The sequence below is a fragment of the Girardinichthys multiradiatus genome, chromosome 12 (assembly GCF_021462225.1).
Source record: "Girardinichthys multiradiatus isolate DD_20200921_A chromosome 12, DD_fGirMul_XY1, whole genome shotgun sequence".
NCBI lineage: Eukaryota > Metazoa > Chordata > Actinopteri > Cyprinodontiformes > Goodeidae > Girardinichthys > Girardinichthys multiradiatus.
Window position 1 is genome coordinate 23,501,690 of NC_061805.1, and position 19,744 is coordinate 23,521,433.

At 38.4% G+C, this 19,744-nt stretch overlaps 1 protein-coding gene and 1 long non-coding RNA gene across 7 annotated transcripts; one reads left to right on the forward strand and one right to left on the reverse strand.

Annotated features, from left to right (window-relative positions):
• Positions 1 to 2,170: 2,170 nt before the first annotated feature.
• LOC124877675 lies at positions 2,171 to 4,078 on the reverse strand. Its single transcript, XR_007040586.1, has 2 exons — positions 3,409 to 4,078; positions 2,171 to 2,406 (listed from the first exon to the last, which is right to left on the reverse strand). It is a non-coding gene; the product is annotated as an uncharacterized LOC124877675 (long non-coding RNA).
• On the forward strand, positions 2,404 to 18,238 carry rnf165b (ring finger protein 165b). Of its 6 annotated transcripts, none has more exons than XM_047381073.1 (9): positions 2,404 to 3,220; positions 4,086 to 8,286; positions 8,438 to 8,765; positions 8,891 to 9,022; positions 10,404 to 10,533; positions 10,710 to 10,814; positions 11,109 to 11,204; positions 11,701 to 11,804; positions 13,332 to 18,238. In XM_047381073.1, the coding sequence occupies exons 2-9, from the start codon at positions 8,214 to 8,216 to the stop codon at positions 13,447 to 13,449; spliced, it is 1,086 nt and encodes a 361-aa protein (XP_047237029.1). In that variant the 5' UTR covers positions 2,404 to 3,220; positions 4,086 to 8,213; the 3' UTR covers positions 13,450 to 18,238. The 6 variants fall into 6 exon arrangements, with proteins under 6 accessions (XP_047237029.1, XP_047237031.1, XP_047237030.1 ...); XM_047381075.1 differs by having other exon boundaries at positions 8,894 to 9,022; XM_047381074.1 differs by having other exon boundaries at positions 4,148 to 8,286.
• Positions 18,239 to 19,744: the final 1,506 nt, after the last annotated feature.

Below are 19,744 nucleotides of genomic sequence, written 5' to 3' on the forward strand. Positions count from 1 at the left end.
TAATCAATATTTGATCTAATTAATCCTGTATAAATTCTTTTTAATGATGTTCGATCTGCTCCCCAATCAATACCAGCCATACATCTCATAATGTTTAATATTTTTTTGCCGTCAAGGAATTGACAGTGGGCCGTTTCTCTACCCTGCTCAGTAAAAAGATTATTTTAACTACAAGAATGTCAAGAATGATTTGTGTATAGTTAAAAAAACATATCATAAATGACTTAATTAAATTAAGTTTTATTTACATTTATTCATTTGGCGTCTAATTTACAACAAAATGGCACCTTGAGGCACTTCATAAAACAAATGGGCCCTATTCAACCAAACATATGCAGGTCAGACAAGGGAAAGGAAACATTTATGATGGATAAATGTTAAAATTTCTCTTCATCAGAGTAAAACTTTCAGCCACTTAAAAGATTTTCACATGAACTTTCTTTTAACAAGACAGTGAGGTTGTTTTCTTTCAAATTTTGAAATATTCTTCATTGTCCCTTTAATAGGGAAATTCAGGTGAACCAGCAGCATGCAGATTACCACGAAGATTAATTTTGGAAACAACAAAATCAGAATAAGAGACTGTTCAGTACGGGCATATTTACAACATATGAAAAGGATGTTGTACAGTTATTATATAAAATAACATTAAAATGAAAAGAAATGTGTAACTAAGGAGTGTAATTTAAAAAATGTACAACATTTCCAGGTATATTTGCATAAAAAACAGCAGACCATTTACAAGAAATGAAGAAACTTTGCAAATAGTATACAACTTACATAGCCATATTTGCAGGTTTTTTTTACAGAAAGATGAAAAGGAAATAATGACCTTCTTCATGGTTTGATTTATTTGTTAAGCTTGAAAGTGAGAAACCTTTCTGAATGGATTAATCTATCATACAGTCACAGTGAAAGATTAAAATTAACAAAATTTTATCAAAGTTAGGCAATAATTAACATAAAAACATCTATCCAACAACTTGTGCTAGATGAAAACAGCTGGTACTATGCCGGAGAGGCAAAGGTCAAACAGAGGTTGTGCCGAGATTCCCCTGTCTACTGAGCAAATAAATGGATCGCTCAGAACTGCAGATACAAGAACCCAGTCTGGTTTATTAGAAGAACAGGACTAAAAGTAAGGTATTTTCTCATCAGTTTATCTAAGGCTGTTTTCTTGCTTCGGAACCTGCCAAACACTAAAGTCTTTCTTCCTTCCTTTCTTTCTTTCTTTTTCAATACCTTCAACCTCTCCCCTTTTTTCCTCTGATTTAGGTCAGTTATGAAGAGTTCAAAATGATGCGCAAAACCCTGGATTTGCATTTTAGAGAGAGAGTAAGACCTTGATAGAATGGGATAGATCCATTACCTGGCAATAGTCTGAATGTTTATTATTTGTTCCTTTTGTAATTTATTTTAAAATTGTTTTATGTTTTAGAATTGATTTGAAGCTGCTCTTACTGGTATTTAAAACTCTCATTGGCCTTAGCCCATTCTATTTCAGATTTTATTTTGTCCTACAGGCTCTTCAGATCTCTCAGGTCTTCTGTTGATACCTAATGCGGTGTTTCCCTTACTATGGCCCTAAACTGTGGAACAGCTTTGCTGAAAACCTGAAAGTTGGGATATTTTTAAAAGCAAACTAAAGATACATGTATTGAGTCTGACTGGGACTGATAAGAATTTTTAGTGCATAAATATTTTTAAAAAGTCAAAATGACCACTGTGCTTACCTTGACTAGTCACAACAACATTGCAAAATTACTGTATGCAATATAAACATCGCAAAGAACCGCTTGGATTTTTTTCCTGTGGCTGGATAGACTGCGGGTTATCTGAGGTCTATGCTTAGAATGAGCCCAAAGCAGAAATACATTAATAGTATTTAGTTAATTATTTCCTTATCATTTATAGTCATATCCTCATTGCGACATTAACCAAAATTATCACATATTTTCTACCTACGAAAAGCATAGTCAAATCAATTCTAATTATATCAGAGTGCAAAGTCAATGCTAATTAGTAAAAAGTTACAATTTATGACTTATAAGATCTTACGAATTTGTAAATAATTATACAGGATTCTTATTTTAATAATAATTTAATCATTTCTGATGATTATGTATGAACTGGTTTTGCTTTTCATAAACACACTGTAACCTCAGGTTGATCACCGTATAGCAGCCTTTATTTTTTACTGTGATTGTTTGCAAACAAAACAATACATTTTCCCCTCCTACTTGACTTTACCAAGTCTATAATGCTTGCAAGGAGTGTGATCCCATACATCCATTCATTTTTTATATCCGCTTCTTCAGGACAGGGTCACAGGAGAGCTGGTACCTATCAACGGTCTGTGGACGAGAAGCAGAAAACACCCCGGACAGGTCGCCAGTCCATTGATACCTAAGGGCAAAATAAAGAGACCATTTAACCTAGTCAGGTTGTTGGACTGTGGGAGGAAGCCAGAATACCCGGAGAACATGCAAACTCCTTGCAGAAAGACCCAGGCCGGGTGTCAAACCCAGAACCTTCTTGCTGGAAGGCAACGGTGCTACCAACTATGACACAGTGCAGCCTGCTTGGGGATCTGATTTCTATAACTAGAACTCTTTCATACTGATCCAGAAGGGAGGTCAGCTTTGCCCAACCTTCTTACATATCTCAACCACAAACATCCATTGTTTACCAGACTGATGTTCATTAGCAAATCCATGTCTGTGGTTTCCTTCACTGAAGAAATACAAGTCGTGCAAATGAGTAAATGGATTTCCCAATTAAATGCATTTCCTTTTCTAGACACTTGATACTACTCCGGCATCTTAGATTTGCACATTCTGGTCTTATTTTGTTTAATACATTTTGTTTTAGAGTCACAATCATGGAAATGACGATGAAATGTCAGGTTCGGACAGGATAACCTTGAGATACCTCCAGCTGCAGTAGAGCGCTGCAACATCGCCCTCTTTTGCTCCGGACTAAAAATGACATGTCTGCTTTTGTCAGCGACAACCAACCCAGTCTGACAGTCGCTGGTTCGCCTGTAGTATTTGCCAGCGAGCCAGTCAGCCAGCCGCCTGAATGTAGATCCGCATGGGCTGCTACCACTGTTCCATCTCTCTAAAAAACCCGGCGGAATCATAAGATACGGATCCCAGGATGGTGTTAGTGCATGTAGGATATCTGGTTCTTCCCGTATTCGGCTCAGTAAGAAACAGAGGTACGTTATTAGTATTCACATCGATCCAAAACATGTGCCCTGTTAATCTTAATATTCACTGCAGCTGTTGGCTAGCCGTCGCGCTAGCTCCTGTTAGCTTAAAATGAACGGGTAAGCTTTTCTTGACAGCGAACCGAACCGTGCCGGTACTTTCATCATTTAGGTCGTTGCAGATCAGCGAAACTTACCGAACGATGTTATTTTGTCTGAGATAACTCTGTGGCTTAAAATAGATAAGAAATGCCCTTGCTATAGATAAGCTAGCTGTCTCGTTGGCTCTGGCTATACCCTGGAACGGAAACATTTGCTACAAAGGTTTCCACATACTTCGAGAGTGCGGCTCGAAATGCGTTAGATCTGAAGCACGTTTCTGCACAACCAGCTGCGTCTTATAAAGCTTTTTTTTTTTTTCAGCTGCTTATACAATTTGTACGGGTATCACGACCAAAATGGTCGTGTATTTGCAGTGTGAAAATACCGCAAAATAGACGTAGCCTCTCCAGCCAGTCAGCTTATCTGTGCCTGGATGATGTCATTTGAAGATCATCCGCTCCTGCCGGCGCTAACAGATTTTTACACCGCGATTCGGCTAATTGCTACCATTGTTAATTGGTCAGCGTACAAATCAATGCGTGGAGACAGCATAGCTATCCGATCAATCAACCCTGTCCGCCGTTTCTTTTGATTTGCTAATTGGCAACCCAGCAGCTGCTTGTCTGGACCTGCAGAGCTGCAAACATACACCCAAATCTGCGGTCATAGTGGTGAAGCATTTATAAAGCTACAGTGTAACATTAATTTTACAACAGTGGCATCAGTGATTTCATTGTGCTTTTATTTCTGTTCTTATTTCCCTGTTTCATAGTATGGAGGCTGGCTCTACATTCTGCATTTATCAGATCTTTGTCGTCCCCCCCCATTGTGTAGCTAATGATCATCTGCTGCTGTGTGGTGTGGCGTGGCCTCTGCCTGTTCTCTGCATTTAGCTGTATTGTGAATCCCTTCTTCATTTCCTCTTTCCATCAGAAGACGACATTGGTATTAAAAGCACCCTTCCCAAGATGTATTCAGCCATAGACTGTTTCATGTTAAGCAGACTAAAACTATCGCTAACACCTAGAACAGAGCACCTTGTTTTGTCTTTTTTTCTGTCAAATTGCTGTAGCACTAAGCATTTTAGTTCCTTTCTAGATATCAGTTGAATGTCATTGTGTACCTCCCATCCAGTCTTGTTAGACAACATGCTGTAAATTCCTGTAAAGTGGATACATTTTGCATGATCTCAAGTACTGCACTTGCATCATTGAACACCAGAATTTGGCTCATCCTTCTCTTCACACAAGGTGCAATGTACATTATCAAACCGACCTACTGATTGACAAGAAACAAAGCAAATATGCTAATTGGAAACATGTGCATGCAATTTTTTTCCTGCTATGTGACTTAAGGTACACTGCACCTGCACACAACAACCTACCATAACTGTCTCCATTTTTTGTGTAATATTTTTGTTCCCCTTTGCAAAATTTCAAGCTTTGAATCACACTGAATCGTCAGGACCCACTGTGGGTGTATTCAATTATTTAAATATGAAGTTGGAAAACAGGCTCACTGGTGGTTCATCACTTTCCAATTTACCCCACTAACATAGAACCAAAATGCTATCCATTTCACAGGGATGCCTATATTTTCCTGCACTGCTAAAGAGATCCTCTTATTAGTAATAACGTCTTTATTGTTTGGTTGTGGTCTCTCTTTACCTTTTGTTCTGATAATAGTACTTTCAGTGCATGGTCACATTTATGATTCATAATTATTTTTGTTATTTTTTTTCCTACATTGACTAGTAAAAATCCAATGTAATCTTTCTGTAGTAAAGATGTACCCTTGCTGTACTGAAATCATGTGCTGTAGCCAACACGTCTGCTCATTGGATGCTGCTTTTGTTCTTTTTTTAACCCTATATGGAGCATGGTGGGCCTTGCCTTCAATCTATGTTGTTTAGTTTTGTTGCATGGTTTGATACTATTATTACAAACAAACAATTAAAAAAAGAAAAAAAAAATACACAAATTTCACATATACTAATATTTTTCAATAAAGAATATAGTGTTTATCCTAACCTTCAGTGTGCTTCTTGCTGATTTCCATTTATCCCTCCCCCCATCCCCCCTTTGCCATGTCCCTACCAGCCCCCCTCCCCTCCACCCCATCCCCTCAACCACCTCCTCTCCTGCTATGACAAAGATAGACAATTTCCACGCTTCCTCCATCACAGGGCCTGAATGAGTCTATCTGCTGTCATTCATGGTGATCGTTTTCACTGAGCCGCTTGAAAATGCAGTGTGCTTTTTGCAGTCTAGACTCGACCCACGGCAGCGAGTTCAACCTCTTGTCTGCCTGGGCGTACTGATATACGACTAAGAAACAAAGATGTACTTTCCAGAGGGCTACATTGCTTATGTTATTTTAAACTCAAGCTGCATTTTTTTTAAAGCTGGCTGTCAGTAAATGCAATGTAGACCTTGCCTGTTTCATATTAACTTTCTCAAAAACGTCTGTGTTTTCTAAAAGAAGAAACATGTAATTTCTAGTAAGTGCAAACTTTCATTTTTCTTTGTTAATATCAAGAAAGAGGCAGTATATTTAAATCCTGCTCCACTACGGGCAAACGGAAGCTGAAATTATCCTAATCAAAGCTAAAATTATTGCTGCAATTTGTACTGATTCAAAAATGGGTTTCTTTACTTTAGGCAGAGAATTAAAACCTTATTGTGTCTCAACATAAGCTAGCCTGCAGACAGCAGTCTGTTCCCTGCAGCTGCCAAATAGCTGTGGTGGGAGAGCTGGAAAAAGGCATTTAAACTATTTCCTCTTAACTCCTGAATGGAATAACAATATAGTCATACTGGAAGTGTAACACAAAGAAGATAGGACAGATTCTATTAAAGGACACTTGCAGTGTGGAAAATCAGTATTGATCATGTTAATGTTTTTCATGGTAAAAATATTTTAAATTTAGTTACTGACATGAAGTTTACACCAAATGTCTATAACAACCCACGTAATCCAAATTTTCAAAGAAATCTAAATAAACCAGCCCATATCTTAAGGTGAGCATCAGGAACAGTGGCGGTTCTTGCACGAATTGTGCCCTAGGCAAGCATCACCTTCTGCTGCTCCCCAACCAATAAGAATGCAGGAAATCTATGTTCTGAGGTGGGAAAGCAGCTCAAGGCGCTACTGACAGAAGTTATTTTTTATCTAGTATTTTTATACCTCCTCTTTCTAATGCTGCCTTGAGAAACTGCCCATATAGCCTATAGTAAAAACTGCCACTGCCCAGGAAACAACTATTGAACCTTAATTTATTGAAGGGTATGACAGTAATGACGTCTTCAAGACACCTCAGTTATGTAAATAATAGTGACATTCTTAGGGGGTGACATTTCCCATTTTTCCTCTGAATTTCTTCAAATCTTGAATGTTCTTTTGGCTTTCGTGTACTCTCCAATTGCATGTCATTTCTGTAAATTTTCAATTGGAGTCAAGTAAAAGCTGAACCTTGCTATGTTAATATTGTTAAACATGCCAAAGATATTACTTCCTCACTTTCCTCACCCCTCTTTCTCATCTGTTATGATGTTTTCAGCACTCTGACCTTTATCATCTATGTCAGATTAGGGCATTTACTGCAGTGTGACACATCATTCAACGCTAAATATATTATTGCATACAGCCGGGAATTCCTGACACTGGGTATAATGATGAAGAAATTGGAATATATTGTGCTGCTCTAATTCAAGCCAGGTAATAGACTGGACTATTGAATGGCAGCTTTTTTTTTTTTTAGAAAGCCATTTATTGTTTTGATGGCTGTGTATCTACGATTATTTTGCTTAAAAATCCACTCACATTTTATTTTCAGTTTCTTTTCAAGTAAGTAAAAAATGTATCTGTTCATCCTTCCTTTATTAATGTGAAGTCTGCCAGTGCTACATGCGAAAAAACAAACCAGACTATGTTCTTTTATTGACTTGCCCAAATGTTCTGCAGCCAACTCTGAGCTTCAGCACGTTTTTCTTCATCAGTGGAGTCTTGTGCAGTAAATGTGTATAGAAGCTATTGTTATTGAGGGCATTACTAATCGATTTCATGGAAAAACCGTTCCTGCTGATTGCTCTTGTTCAACTCCTCTGATTATTCATTTGACTTTGTAAGATAACTTTTGAGTGCTTACTGGAACATTCAGGATTTTAGAAATACCTCTGCAATTAATGCCATGAGTATTATTTTAAACATGATTGCAAGAGTTTTGAGAAAGCTCTTTGTTTTTACCCTAGCTTTGGCCATAGCTTGCTGATAAGCGTTTTTATTGGTCATCAATTAGGACTAAACCAGTGGTATTAATATATTATCCAATCAATGGGAAGGACTGAGTGACAGATTTTAGCTGTGATGGCATGTGGTGTTTCTGGACCCTGGTTTGTAAATTTTTCAATACTTATTCGCTGTGTCATTCCACTTTTTTTTAATGCACAATTTATTTTAAGGACTAATTTGTTTTAGCTTTTTATGTGTGGATTACTTGGGTTGTTACTAAAATTTGGTGTGAGTTTCATGTCAATAGGCCAATTAGAAATATATTTCTTGAGGAAAAACATCATATTTAATAGTTATTTTTCCTACTGTGCATTTACAGCAGTCTTTACCTGGGTAAGTTTAGTAGAAATATTCTAAAAGGATTACAGTGAGATTGGCACAGAAATACTTGATTGTATTTCCAGAGGGTCACATTGAGACAGACAGGTAATGATGTTTTATTGAGTTCGCTAACCTGATGTCTGATGCAGAATTTATGCAAACTGAAGACCTGACTTGTACACCAGTAGAGTTCGTCTCTTCCCCTCTCTGAATCAGAAGGTCAGGAGTTGATAACAAGAGCCGGCAGTAGAGTTAAAGAACGGCTCGCGTTTTCTGTGCAGGACCAAAAATGGGTCGTCATTTTCATGGTACTTGTGGTAACCATCATTTTTCTGCCCACCCAGAAGTATTTTTCACCCTAGGTAAGACGTAGGGCTTCATTAACATGCTATATCATACACACATGCACACACACACACACACACACACATTGTGACACCACATTTTACCCACAATTATTTCCAAGTTGTTTCTTCCTTTTGACTCCTGACAAGTTCTCCATCTCCTCCACAGGATCCCATTTTAATCGGCAGCAGCAGCAACAGCAGCAGCACAGCCATGCTACCTCTTGCAGGCACTTCCAGTTAGGTCCTCAGGCCCCGCTGCCCATGGACTTCCCAATGCCCCATCCAGGGCAGCCGCAGTCAGGCATAAACCCCCACCTGGCCCCTCCTGGCCACCAGCACGGTCCTCCGCTCCACCCACCTCTCAACCCTCTGCCCACTCCGCAATTCCAGGATATCCCCGGCCCTCCTTTCCTACCTCAGGCATTACACCAGCAATACCTTCTCCAGCAGCAGATCCTCGAGGCTCAGCACAGACACATTCTGCCACCCTCCAGGTATCTACAGAATCTTTTGGAACAAAATAAAAACAATGGATTCTGAGCGTAAGAGAGAGACTACATGAATTATATGGCCTTTTTTTCCCCTAGGATGCTTTCAAATGCTTGGTTGTTTGTTTTAGTAGACGCACCCCAGAGAGAGTCCCTCACCAGCCTCACAGACTGCGACCAGGCTATGAGTTTGGTCCCCCTCTCCATGTCCCCCCTCAGCCTGTGGTACAGCAGCCTCGCTACCTGGCTGAAGGCACAGACTGGTGAGCAGCGCATTACTTAGTTTGCTTAAAAGGTTTAAAAACAATGTAAGGTAAGGCAGATTTATTTGAATATCACCATTTACTGCCTGAGTAAAGATGTCTAAAAATCCTGAAAAATAAATGGTTGTTATGGAGACTTGGTTGTTCCAGGGTTGTTCTAATTATAAATAGTTAGGTAAAGAGCTTTTTGAAGCTATTTACTGATGTACGAAGATCAACACACATATATGAAGGGCATGTTCTCTTGTCTTTCCCATTTAGAAGAGTAGCTAGAAAAAAATCATTTATATTTGTTCCTCATTAATAGAGTAAGTAGCTACTAATTAAAAGTTGGTAGAGATTCTGTTTAAAAAAAGTATAAATATTTATTTTGTTGCAATTATTTAACCAATAATTGAGTTTTTCCCCCACCAATAAACCTACTTAGAGTAGAGAGTTTTTTTTTCTAAATTGTGTGGTTTCAGATTGAGCTACTACAAAAAACTATTTATTTGATGGCCCTTTGAACATGATTAAAAATGTAAGTTACTGTAACTCAAGAGTGCTTTACTGAAAAAAGATAAATTATATTAAACCATTACCAATTACACCTTTCGGATTAAAAATATCAGATCTTTACCAAACTTTCCCCATTACACTTTGTTACCTCAGTGTTTATTAATTATTTATTCATTTCTTTATAACATTTTAGCCATTACTTTAATGTGTTTTACCACGTTCAGCCATCTTTCTATTACCTCTGACTAGAGCTGCATGTACTGTCTGTTAAGTCGTAGCTGTCATCACGGTTATCAGCATGTGCAACATTAGGATTGCAGGAAATTGCTTGGAAGCAATAATTGGTTGGCTGTATTTGATCTTGGCCAGCCAGCAATGTATTAGGGGGAGGTGGATTCACGACCCTTTGTGCCCACATCTGATCTAAACAAGATGCTAGTCTTGTACACATGTCCATCTTGATCACACCACTTGAAAAGGAAATTATTAATCTTTATTAGTTTTTCCATGGTTTAATAAAGGTTAAATATATAAATAAATAAAAAAACAAACGTCACACGTGAGGTGCAAATATCTTGATGACAAAAAAGAAAGCAAGTTGTGAGGAAAATGTGGGATAATTGCGATCGATATATCTATCTGAATAATATTGGATTCATGTTTTTCCAGTATCATGCAGCCCTATTCCTTTAGGTATCTGTTCTCTTTTTTGAGTCAAATTCTGTAACAATCAATTTAAACTGAAATATTTGAACTTCTTTCATTATATTTTAATATATCACAAACAGTGTGTGGAAATATAATTTTAATCACAAGTGCTTGAGACCTATGAAATATAGAGTTGGTTGCCGGTAGTGGATTTTGCTTTTTCTTTTTTCTTCAGGGATCTCAGTGTGGACGCTGGGCTGGCCCCTCACCAGTACCACATCCACCCGCTGCCGCAGCACTATCAGCACTACTTGACCTCCCCGAGGATGCACCACTTCCCCAGAAACAATGCCTCAACGCAAGTGGTGAGAACCCCCTCCCCCCGGTCTCTGTGCAATAAATCACGTCCGTCTCTATGAACCTTTGCAGATTGTCCGTTTGGTTTCTGAGCTTACTTGTCGAAGCTCGGCGGCCGGGTAGGACCCAGGTCTGATTTCGGCTGTGGAGCTGATGCCAGCTCCTTTTATCTGTCACTTTTTAGGTCGTCCATGAGATCAGAAACTACCCATATCCCCAGTTGCACTTGCTGGCTCTGCAGAGTCTCAACCCCTCCCGGCACGCCTCTGCCGTCAGAGAGAGCTATGAGGTCTGTGTAGCTTTTTCCTCTTCCTCTCTTCCACAGATACACTCTACAGTAATTAATCACTGTTTTTTCTGTAACCAATAAGCTGGACAGGCTTCAGTTTGTAACAGATTTTCTTGTTTTTAATTATTCTGTTTTTTATATACTTTAAACATTACAGATGCCTTTAATCTCATGTAATTCATTTTCCTTTGACAAAACTTTTCTGGTGCACACCTTTGCATTTAATACTTTTTTGTTACTGTCTTTGCTTATTTTGTTTATAATAATCATCCATTTTCAAATGTTTCTTCATAGGAGCTTTTGCAGCTGGAGGACAGACTGGGCAGCGTGAATCGTGGAGCCATCCAAACCACCATTGAGAGATTCACTTTCCCCCACAAGTACAAAAAGGTAAGACTGGAGGCTTTCTACAATCTTTTTGGTGGTACTGACGAAGCACTGGGACAGAAATAAGTCAAGCGAGATGTGAAAGAAGGGAATAGCAATGAAAGAAAGGCAGTGCAGTTGGTCGGAAGGATCAAAGAGTGAAGACGAGGATGGACAGAAAAGGTCACAACTCTTACAGTAGTTCAAAGGTCAACCCAATTTCTGTTTGAAATTTAATGAGACGAAGCTGCAGCATTCATAATTTAAGGCGAGGGGGATGAGTCATCCAGCTGTCTGCATATATGAGCGTGAAGTGAATTTAAAGAAACGTCTACACTGAGTCTGACCCAAATGCTGTGGGAAAAGTGTCAGAATATTAGATTTTTTTCTTCTCAGGGAGCTATGATAAGGTGACTTAAAGAAAAACAAATCCTGGCTGACTCGGACACCCCTGTGGCATCAATACTGCATCCTTGAAAAAATTAAAGTCTGTTTGTGTGTTCCTTCCTTTGCTTTGCAGAGAATACCGCAAGACCTGAAGATGTGTCTGGATGACGAGGAGCTGGACACAGATGAAAAGTGCACCATTTGTCTGTCGATGCTGGAAGACGGAGAGGATGTAAGGTACAGGGGGGGGGGGGGGGGGGGGGGGGGGGGGGGGGTGCTTGGCTTTTACTGCACAAAAATGGGTGTTTGGACTTTTAAAAATTCCTTCATGCCATTCATTCCATCTCTGTTTTTTGTAGCTTTCATATTTAAAACAAGATAATGGTTTTCATTGTTTATTTATACTTTAAAAATGAACACAAAGGATGGGTAACCCTGGAAATTAAAGACAGAAGGATGGAATTATGACATGGAAAATCATTAGGAATCCTGTAAAAAAACACTAATATGGTTTTATTAGTTTGTGCTTTAATGCAGACTGAAGTATCTCTGCAAACATTTTGCATTGTTTTTCAAAGGTGCCTCACTTACCTTAATGATGAATGGCTGCTAAGTACTTTGTAAGCTTGTCATTTGTATGTGAATTGTTACCAGGTGAAAATCTGCATCAAGGTTAAATATTTTATTTTTATATATTCATATTGGGTTTCACATCATACCTTCAACAATGAGGTGGAGAAAGACTGTAGTTTACAGCCCTCAGACCTTATTGATATTCAAACTGGATACAGCAGTCAGGTGGTCTGAGCAGTTTTTAAGCCTAAATTGGTTCTGCCACCCAGCTTCAAAGTATCAGGTATTAAAATCCCATCACAGGATTTCTTTTTCTTTTTTTATGGCATCATGTCTTGAAAATGCTGCCCACAGGCAACATAAGCATTTCTTGTGATGTGTGTCCAGTAGGAAAGTGACACTGCAGTTATTTTGCTTTTTAAAAGACAAAAGAGAGGCACATCTTACTACATGTATGAAACTTTATTTCGTTGTATTTCTAAGAAAATTGAGTTTATTTTTAACTATACTCTCCAAGCATCTCAGAACATCTTTAATTGGGTATTTCCTGGTGGTCAGTTTTTTTTCTTTAAATACAGCCAGAATGTATTCAAAATTAGACTTTTTTAGCCCATATAAGCTGTCCAAGGATTTGCTCATACAATCCAAACAATTTTTCAACGCACATTTAGATTTCAGATGAATGTTCCAACTCTATTTTTCACAGGGCCTGAATAATGGAGCAACTTCTCCCCCATTTTAAATGTAGGGAACCAAACGTTTTTTTTATTTTGCTTCCCTATGTTTAAGTTTAAAGCTAAAGTTGAATCCCACCCTCCTTCACCCCTGAGTTGGCTTGATCCAGCTTACCATGCCTGAAGTAGTGACATGCAACACACGCTTGTTGCACCCCACAACCAGCAGAGACCAGCGACTGTTTTCAAACAAAACCCACTTCCAAGCTCCTTGAATTGGGTTATTGTTTAACATATAAGTTTCATTGAAACTTGAGCTTTAAAAGGGAGGAGTTCTTGCTCTCTAAGCCACAAAGGGGATATGCCATACATTGTTCGATCTATACGAGGACCGTGTACCGAGTGGGGGGGGGGGCTTTGCATGATGTTTTCTGAACTTGCTCCCCATTTCTGGACATCATAATCACACACCCATGCTGTTCTTCATGTCCTGACTCTGTGTTTCTGCTCTCTTTAGGAGATTACCCTGCATGCACCTTTTTCACCAGGCCTGTGTGGATCAGTGGCTAGCCACCAGCAGGAAATGCCCCATTTGCAGAGTGGACATCGAGACCCAGCTGACGCCTGACAGTTGATGGCTCCTGTCGACGCCTGCAGCTTTAGACGTGGTCTTGTTATTTCTCCATCGTCTCCCCCAGTCCCTGGGGAAGTCCTGCCAAACACCCTTCTTCCCTACTGCATCACTCAAAGAGCCTGCCTTCTGAGACAGTCGTGACAGAGGGATCAACAAAGCACACTCAACGTACAACACAACGAGAGACTGGGCGGTTGATGCACAGGTGGCTGGACTGAACTGAAGGTCAGTTCAAGGGAGTTTGCTGGATGTGAAGGGTAGGAGCAGAGACACGTATGGACAGATGTGCTGAGGCTTCACACAACTCTGTCAGATCGTGTACTCCCACATACATTTCTTCATACAGATGCCGAGAGAGGATGCTCTTGACTGCCAACTTCCCAAGCTCAGTGTGGTGTTTTAGGGCCATTTCTCTGCCAGTATATCCAAGCCCTCTCTGCCCTCTCCCTTCTAGGCCTGTGAAAAATCCTTTAAGCTGCACTCTGCCCAAGCCCTGACTCAGCACATCTGTACAGAACATTGTCAAATGATTAGCATGAGGTTGTTTGGTGTGAACTCTTGTAGCTGAACGCTTGTGGTGTAATGGAGTATAGTACTGAATAAGTATTTACAGAGTAACAGTGTTGTGTAGCAAGCAAAAAGCCTTTTGGAGAAATATGTTTGTTAAAAATAATCCCGCAGAGAGCATGAATACGACTCTATTGAGTATTCAGCAACAAGAGAAAGAGCTAACAAAAACAAAAACAAACAAAAAAAGGCCAAATATCCCTCATTCTTGTCTAACATGGTTTTGGATTAACAGTTAGTAGACGCCATCAGAGTTGATGCTGAACCCGCTAACTGCAGGCATGGCTTTCAGTGATGTGCATAGTGTCGTAGCGGGGCCTCTATAACCTAGAGCGGAGGCCTCGGATGTGCATGCTGTATGGCAGGCTTGGGCTGCGTCGTTAATATTGTGGAGCAAGTAGAAACAGGAACTGTGTCTGTGCATGTGAACCGTATATTCTGATCATTCATAGAGGAGGACAAGAATGCACCCAATCGCCCCACACCCATCCCTCACCCTGTTACTCATCCTGAGTAGACCATGCTTGCCTTTAGACGCTGATCTCACACTAGCGTGGAATTTCTCTCCTAATCACCATGGTTAGGATTCAAAGATCTGCCGATGAATCTGGGTCTAATGGCAACTCCTCTCCATAGCCTCCGTCGTGAAAAGGCATGGGCCGGTAGATTCTCACGGTATAATAATAGTAAGGAAAAATGTCATGGTTTCTTGGTTTAAAAAACGTTTAAAACAATCTAATTGTTTTTATTCAAGAACATAAATGCGACTACTATTTCAACTGCTGCTATTGTCACATACTCCCATAGTATAATTATAATAACTAATAATATTTTTTTATGAAATTGAGCTATTGTGATGCACATATGCATGTAAACACGGAGAGTGAGTGAACACACATGTGTAGACATTCACTCATCTCCTGAAGTAGTCAAGAATGTTCAGATTCAATTTAAAAACCGGGCCAGTACGCCATTTAAAAGATATTAACATAACTAAACAGCCATAATTTAAAAACCAGTGTAAAATATTTTACTCTTTGTTTGACTTGTCCATATTGTGCTTTCTGGCATAAATAGGAAGCTGTGCAGCAGACGTGTTGCGCCTCATCTAATAACGCCTGTCAACAGTTCCCTTTAAAACACTTTGGCCTCATTTTGCTGAAGTGCATCGAGACAGGACAAGTTACTGGACTCCAAAAAAATCTATTTGATGATGTTTGCAAACCCCATAAATTATAGAATGACTGGGAATGTTACATGTGCAGTTGGAACTATTTCGTCACCATTGGTTTCATGGGAGCATCAGTAAATGTGTGTTTCACTGTGAAATTAAACACATTTACTGTGTACCTTTTAGTAGAACAGTTGCACTAATAAATGGCACTAGTGTAGCACAGCCAGCGTATTTATAGAAGAATATTAGTTTCCGAGGGTCTAACTGTGTGCAGTGATAGATTTATTGACAAAAAGCGTTTGAATTTTTAATTCGTTTTATTTTCAATTTGATCATTTTTCCACAAATATTTACTGTAGTGCACTACAGTTGCTTTTTGCATCTCTGCTACTTAATTTCAGTACATCTCACTGATCCTTAATAAAAGCTAACTTCCTGACTAAGTGACTGCATCCGTACCAAATGAGGTTGTTGTCATGTCTGGGGTTTTCACTAATTGGATAATTTCTTGATGCATCTCAACTCTTTGCTGCTCATTTCATAGACAAGCCTACTTTTTTAACCTGGAGAAAGGTTTAAGAGAATTCCTACTCTATGCTCAAACATCGCCATCCCTGGCATCTCAGAGAAATGGGTTCAAACCTCAGGTATGGTACGATAAACATTTTTTGTTGTATTGAAACCGTGACTTTTCAAAAAGCGTTATATACCGTAAAACCAGAAACCTTCCCATGCCTGCTCATGTCTTGATGGCACTCACAAGAGGCTGATGATGCAGTGCCTGAGTCTTGCCATTTGAGTAACATTTCTATTTCTTATTACCAGAACCTTATTGCCTATCAAACAAGCACATGTGATTACTATATACAGGTAAATCACCTCTGTTATGTATCAGCTCCTTGCATTTCAATCGTAGTTGCTCTGGCTGTTTGAAAACGTATAAAGAAAAGACTGTGTGGTGTTACAGGGAATATCCGAACTAGTCTGCCTGTGAATTGTGCTAGAATGTGTACGATTGTCCCCCACCAGCTCTCCCTCATGGTGATTGTGTATGGTTTTGCTAGAACTGTGAGATGTTCAGTGATAGAAGCTGTTTCTCTGTATCATGCATGAACCATGTTGGCATATTTCACTTGAAGGAAGGTGAAGGGAGGAAAAAGCCATCCATTTGAAAAATACCAAACAACTGTTGTTAACATTAGTTTTATTTTGTCTTTTTTCTTCCATTTCTTTTCTTTTTTCTTTTAATCGTATGTTTTCTTGTTTTGTTTTTTGCTCACCTGCCAATTGGGACATGGTACTAATAATACACCAAATCTTGTCCATTTTAACCATCATGAAAAAGAAGCGGCAATGCTGCAAAAACATATTTATTGTCGTTCCAATGTAGCTTGTGTTTTGTAAATGCACTATAATATGGCGTTGCCTGATATTTTGTTTTGGTGGTGTGGGTACTTCTCGTCTGAGGTTTTGTGTTCTCTTTTAGTTCCAAGTATTTTCATGCTTCCTTGTGTAATATTGGAAGGTAACTTGACTGTTTGTGTTGCATTTTAATTTTATTTTATTTACATATGTAACCTCCATCCAAAAAAAAAAAAAGACAAACACATGAAAATGGAGGTTTTGCTAGTCCACATAGAATGCTGTGATTAAAGATGCCTTAAGTATTTAACAATCATTATTTATTACTAACTGTAGCTAGCTAGCTATTGTGGTGGAATATTTAATGTCTCTGTCTCATAACTTTGCAATTTAATCAATATATTTATTTAAAATAACACAAAATATAAATAAAAAAAAATACCTCATTATGCATTGGTTGGTGGGGATGCTTGTGCATGCCGTCTGTGTTTTCTTTTTCAAAGGACGAAAATTAGAAAAGGTGAATGAGGGACTAACCAGCATGGTGCTGTTGATCTAGATTACATTCCATTTATGTCATTTATTGATTTTATTGTTGAATGTTTAAACATCAGATTTTTCTTTTCTTATATCACTCCTGCTTCCATCCACCACAGATGTCAGGGTACAACCCTGTTTGTCTTAGCTTGCTTTTGCTTTGCTCATAATAATCTGTGATACTTTATTTGACCTTATAATGATAACCGTCATGATATCCCTCATATTGACATGTTGTTTTAGTGCTTATAATTTAGAAACCGCATCCGTTGGATTATCTGTTACTATGTATTGCTGGGAGATGCTTCGTGTGGGATTTCTGGGACTTATCTTACATGCTACCTTGAGCCATTGATCTTTTGAGCAAACTTCTGGTGTACTGTGGTTTTACAATATAGATGTTTCACACCTTGGTATGATAAGCTAACTGCGTTTTTCGGTGTGCATTTCTTATTAATACTCTACTAATCTTGCAAATTATTCTAACATGTATTGGATCGGAATGAAGCTGACTGGTCTTACTATTATTTCATTTCGTGCTCTCACTGGCCTTACCCCGTGCCCTCCACCGCGTACCCCGGTAACTCCAGACTGAACTGGACAGTAGCCATAGTATTAACTCAAGCTGATGAACCGGAATGAACAGTAGAACTCAAAGCACAAGCTTTTTAATGCATGTCCTTCTCAGGTTTTCCTATGTGTATGTGGGAGTAGCTCTGTAGACGTGTTTATTATGATGCTGTACCTTCTTGAATATTTCAGATGTTTCTTTGCTGCTGATAAAAATGTTGATTTTTAACCTGCCAGTGAAAAAGGGAAGTGGCCATCTTTGTACAACATACTGCTGTTTTGCTGTAACCGCGCAATGTTTTATGATCTTGAGTATTTTATAGAAATGTAGAAGTATGTATCAATAATATGAAAGCAATAGCTAAATCTTAATGAAGAATAACATGATCAGTGAATATTGTGGAAAATCTTTAGATTCACTCTGGGTGGATTTTGTACTGTATTTATTACTAATGATGATGCAAAAAGTTGCATAGCTTAACCCAAACTGTTCTGTCTCTTTTTTATTTATTGTCTTGTATATGATCTTTTTGTATGTGTTTTTCAAATAAACTGCCGAAAATGCTGACAACTAATCAAACATGTGATGTTTTTTGGTTCCTTTTTTGTAAAATGAAAATCTGATTAAGCACAATTTCTAAGCAACAAATTATTAAATTTTACTTACATGTTTCTTATGACTGGAAGTAATAATAAACGTTTGGAGCGGCCTAGCCAAAGTCCCAACTTGAATCTGATGGAGAATATATATTCACATATTAATATTATTGTCTCCCCACATGACAATTTAACAACGTTCTCACAACTCTTATAGTGTTTTAAATGATAGAACTGTGTGGTTACTTTATCAGATTCACAAGTACACTGTAAACAACACAACATACCAAAAATCTTTAAAGTGGCAGGAAGAAGTGTGTTCACTTGTAAAGTTGTTCTACACATTACAATTTATGGGTGAGTTTTGAGCTTTTAGATCAAAATCAACAAATTAAAGTCATCCTACATTAGAAAGTTCTGTAAGAATGACAATTTGTCAATTTATCACAGTCCTGCACCTAAACATCCTTAATCTTTGCATAACATTTCCTATGCCTACATTTGTGCACATTGTAAGAACAGGCTGGAGTCTCTTTTCCATTGCATTTTATCCATGTCCATATAATGATTGCTAATTTGAATAAAAAAAAGAAAAAGATAAAATATTTGGCAAGAATAACTTATTTACAATTCACAACTAAAATGTATAGTGAAAGAGGGGTTCTGTCAGTTGCTTATTGGCAGTCAGTATCGTAAGCCCAACGTTATTTTTATTCAACCAAGAATACAATAGGTCAGTTTCAGCTGATGCACTTCTTCTTTTTGTTCTGATGTTAAATAAGAGAGGCATCTCTCAAAACTTAATAAAACAATGTAAAAGATACCAGCATTGTTTTTATCTGTTTTATTTACATTTTTGTTGAAAATAATTTATATCGTTCTCAATGATCAGTGGAAAACTCAATTGGTATTATTGTAATCAAACTCTTCTTATAACTGCACAGTGGGGCAGTTGGTAGCTGCCCCACTGTGTCTTGCAACAGGAAGGTCCTGGGTTCAAATCCCAGCCAGGGGTCTTTCTGCATGGAGTTATTCATTTAATATAAACAACATGGTTTTTGGCTCATTTTGATAACTCACTCAGGCCCCATTGGATCAAAATGAAGCTCACAAACATTTTCCCATTCAATTAAGACTATAAAATGGAAATTAAAGTTGTCCCTAGAAAGTGACTGTAGTACTACACAAGTAGAAATCTCAGCAACCCAGTTGTCAAGTTGGATGACTGACACCTCCATCGAGCAATCAGAGTCAGGAGAGGAAAGCACACCAACTTTTATAAAATTATAATGAGCCAGAAGGAAGAAAATACCAAGGATAGTGTCTTAGGAAGAGAACACTCTTCCTTCTAAAACCCTCTTTGTCTCTACGTAAGCAAATGGGACCTTTGTAATTTCATGTAGAGCTAACAGTCATAGGAAGATAACTTTTGATGACATAAGAAAAAACGCTATGATCTTTATCTACTAACCTGCTGAGTTACCACATG

Excerpts from the sequence above, each read along its gene's own strand:
- rnf165b (XM_047381073.1), top strand. The coding sequence starts at position 8,214 with ATGGGTCGTCATTTTCATGGTACTTGTGGTAACCATCATTTTTCTGCC. Across the intron at positions 10,534-10,709 it reads ACAATGCCTCAACGCAAGTG|GTCGTCCATGAGATCAGAAA; the intron begins GTGAGAACCCCC and ends GTCACTTTTTAG. Across the intron at positions 11,205-11,700 it reads TCCCCCACAAGTACAAAAAG|AGAATACCGCAAGACCTGAA; the intron begins GTAAGACTGGAG and ends TTTGCTTTGCAG.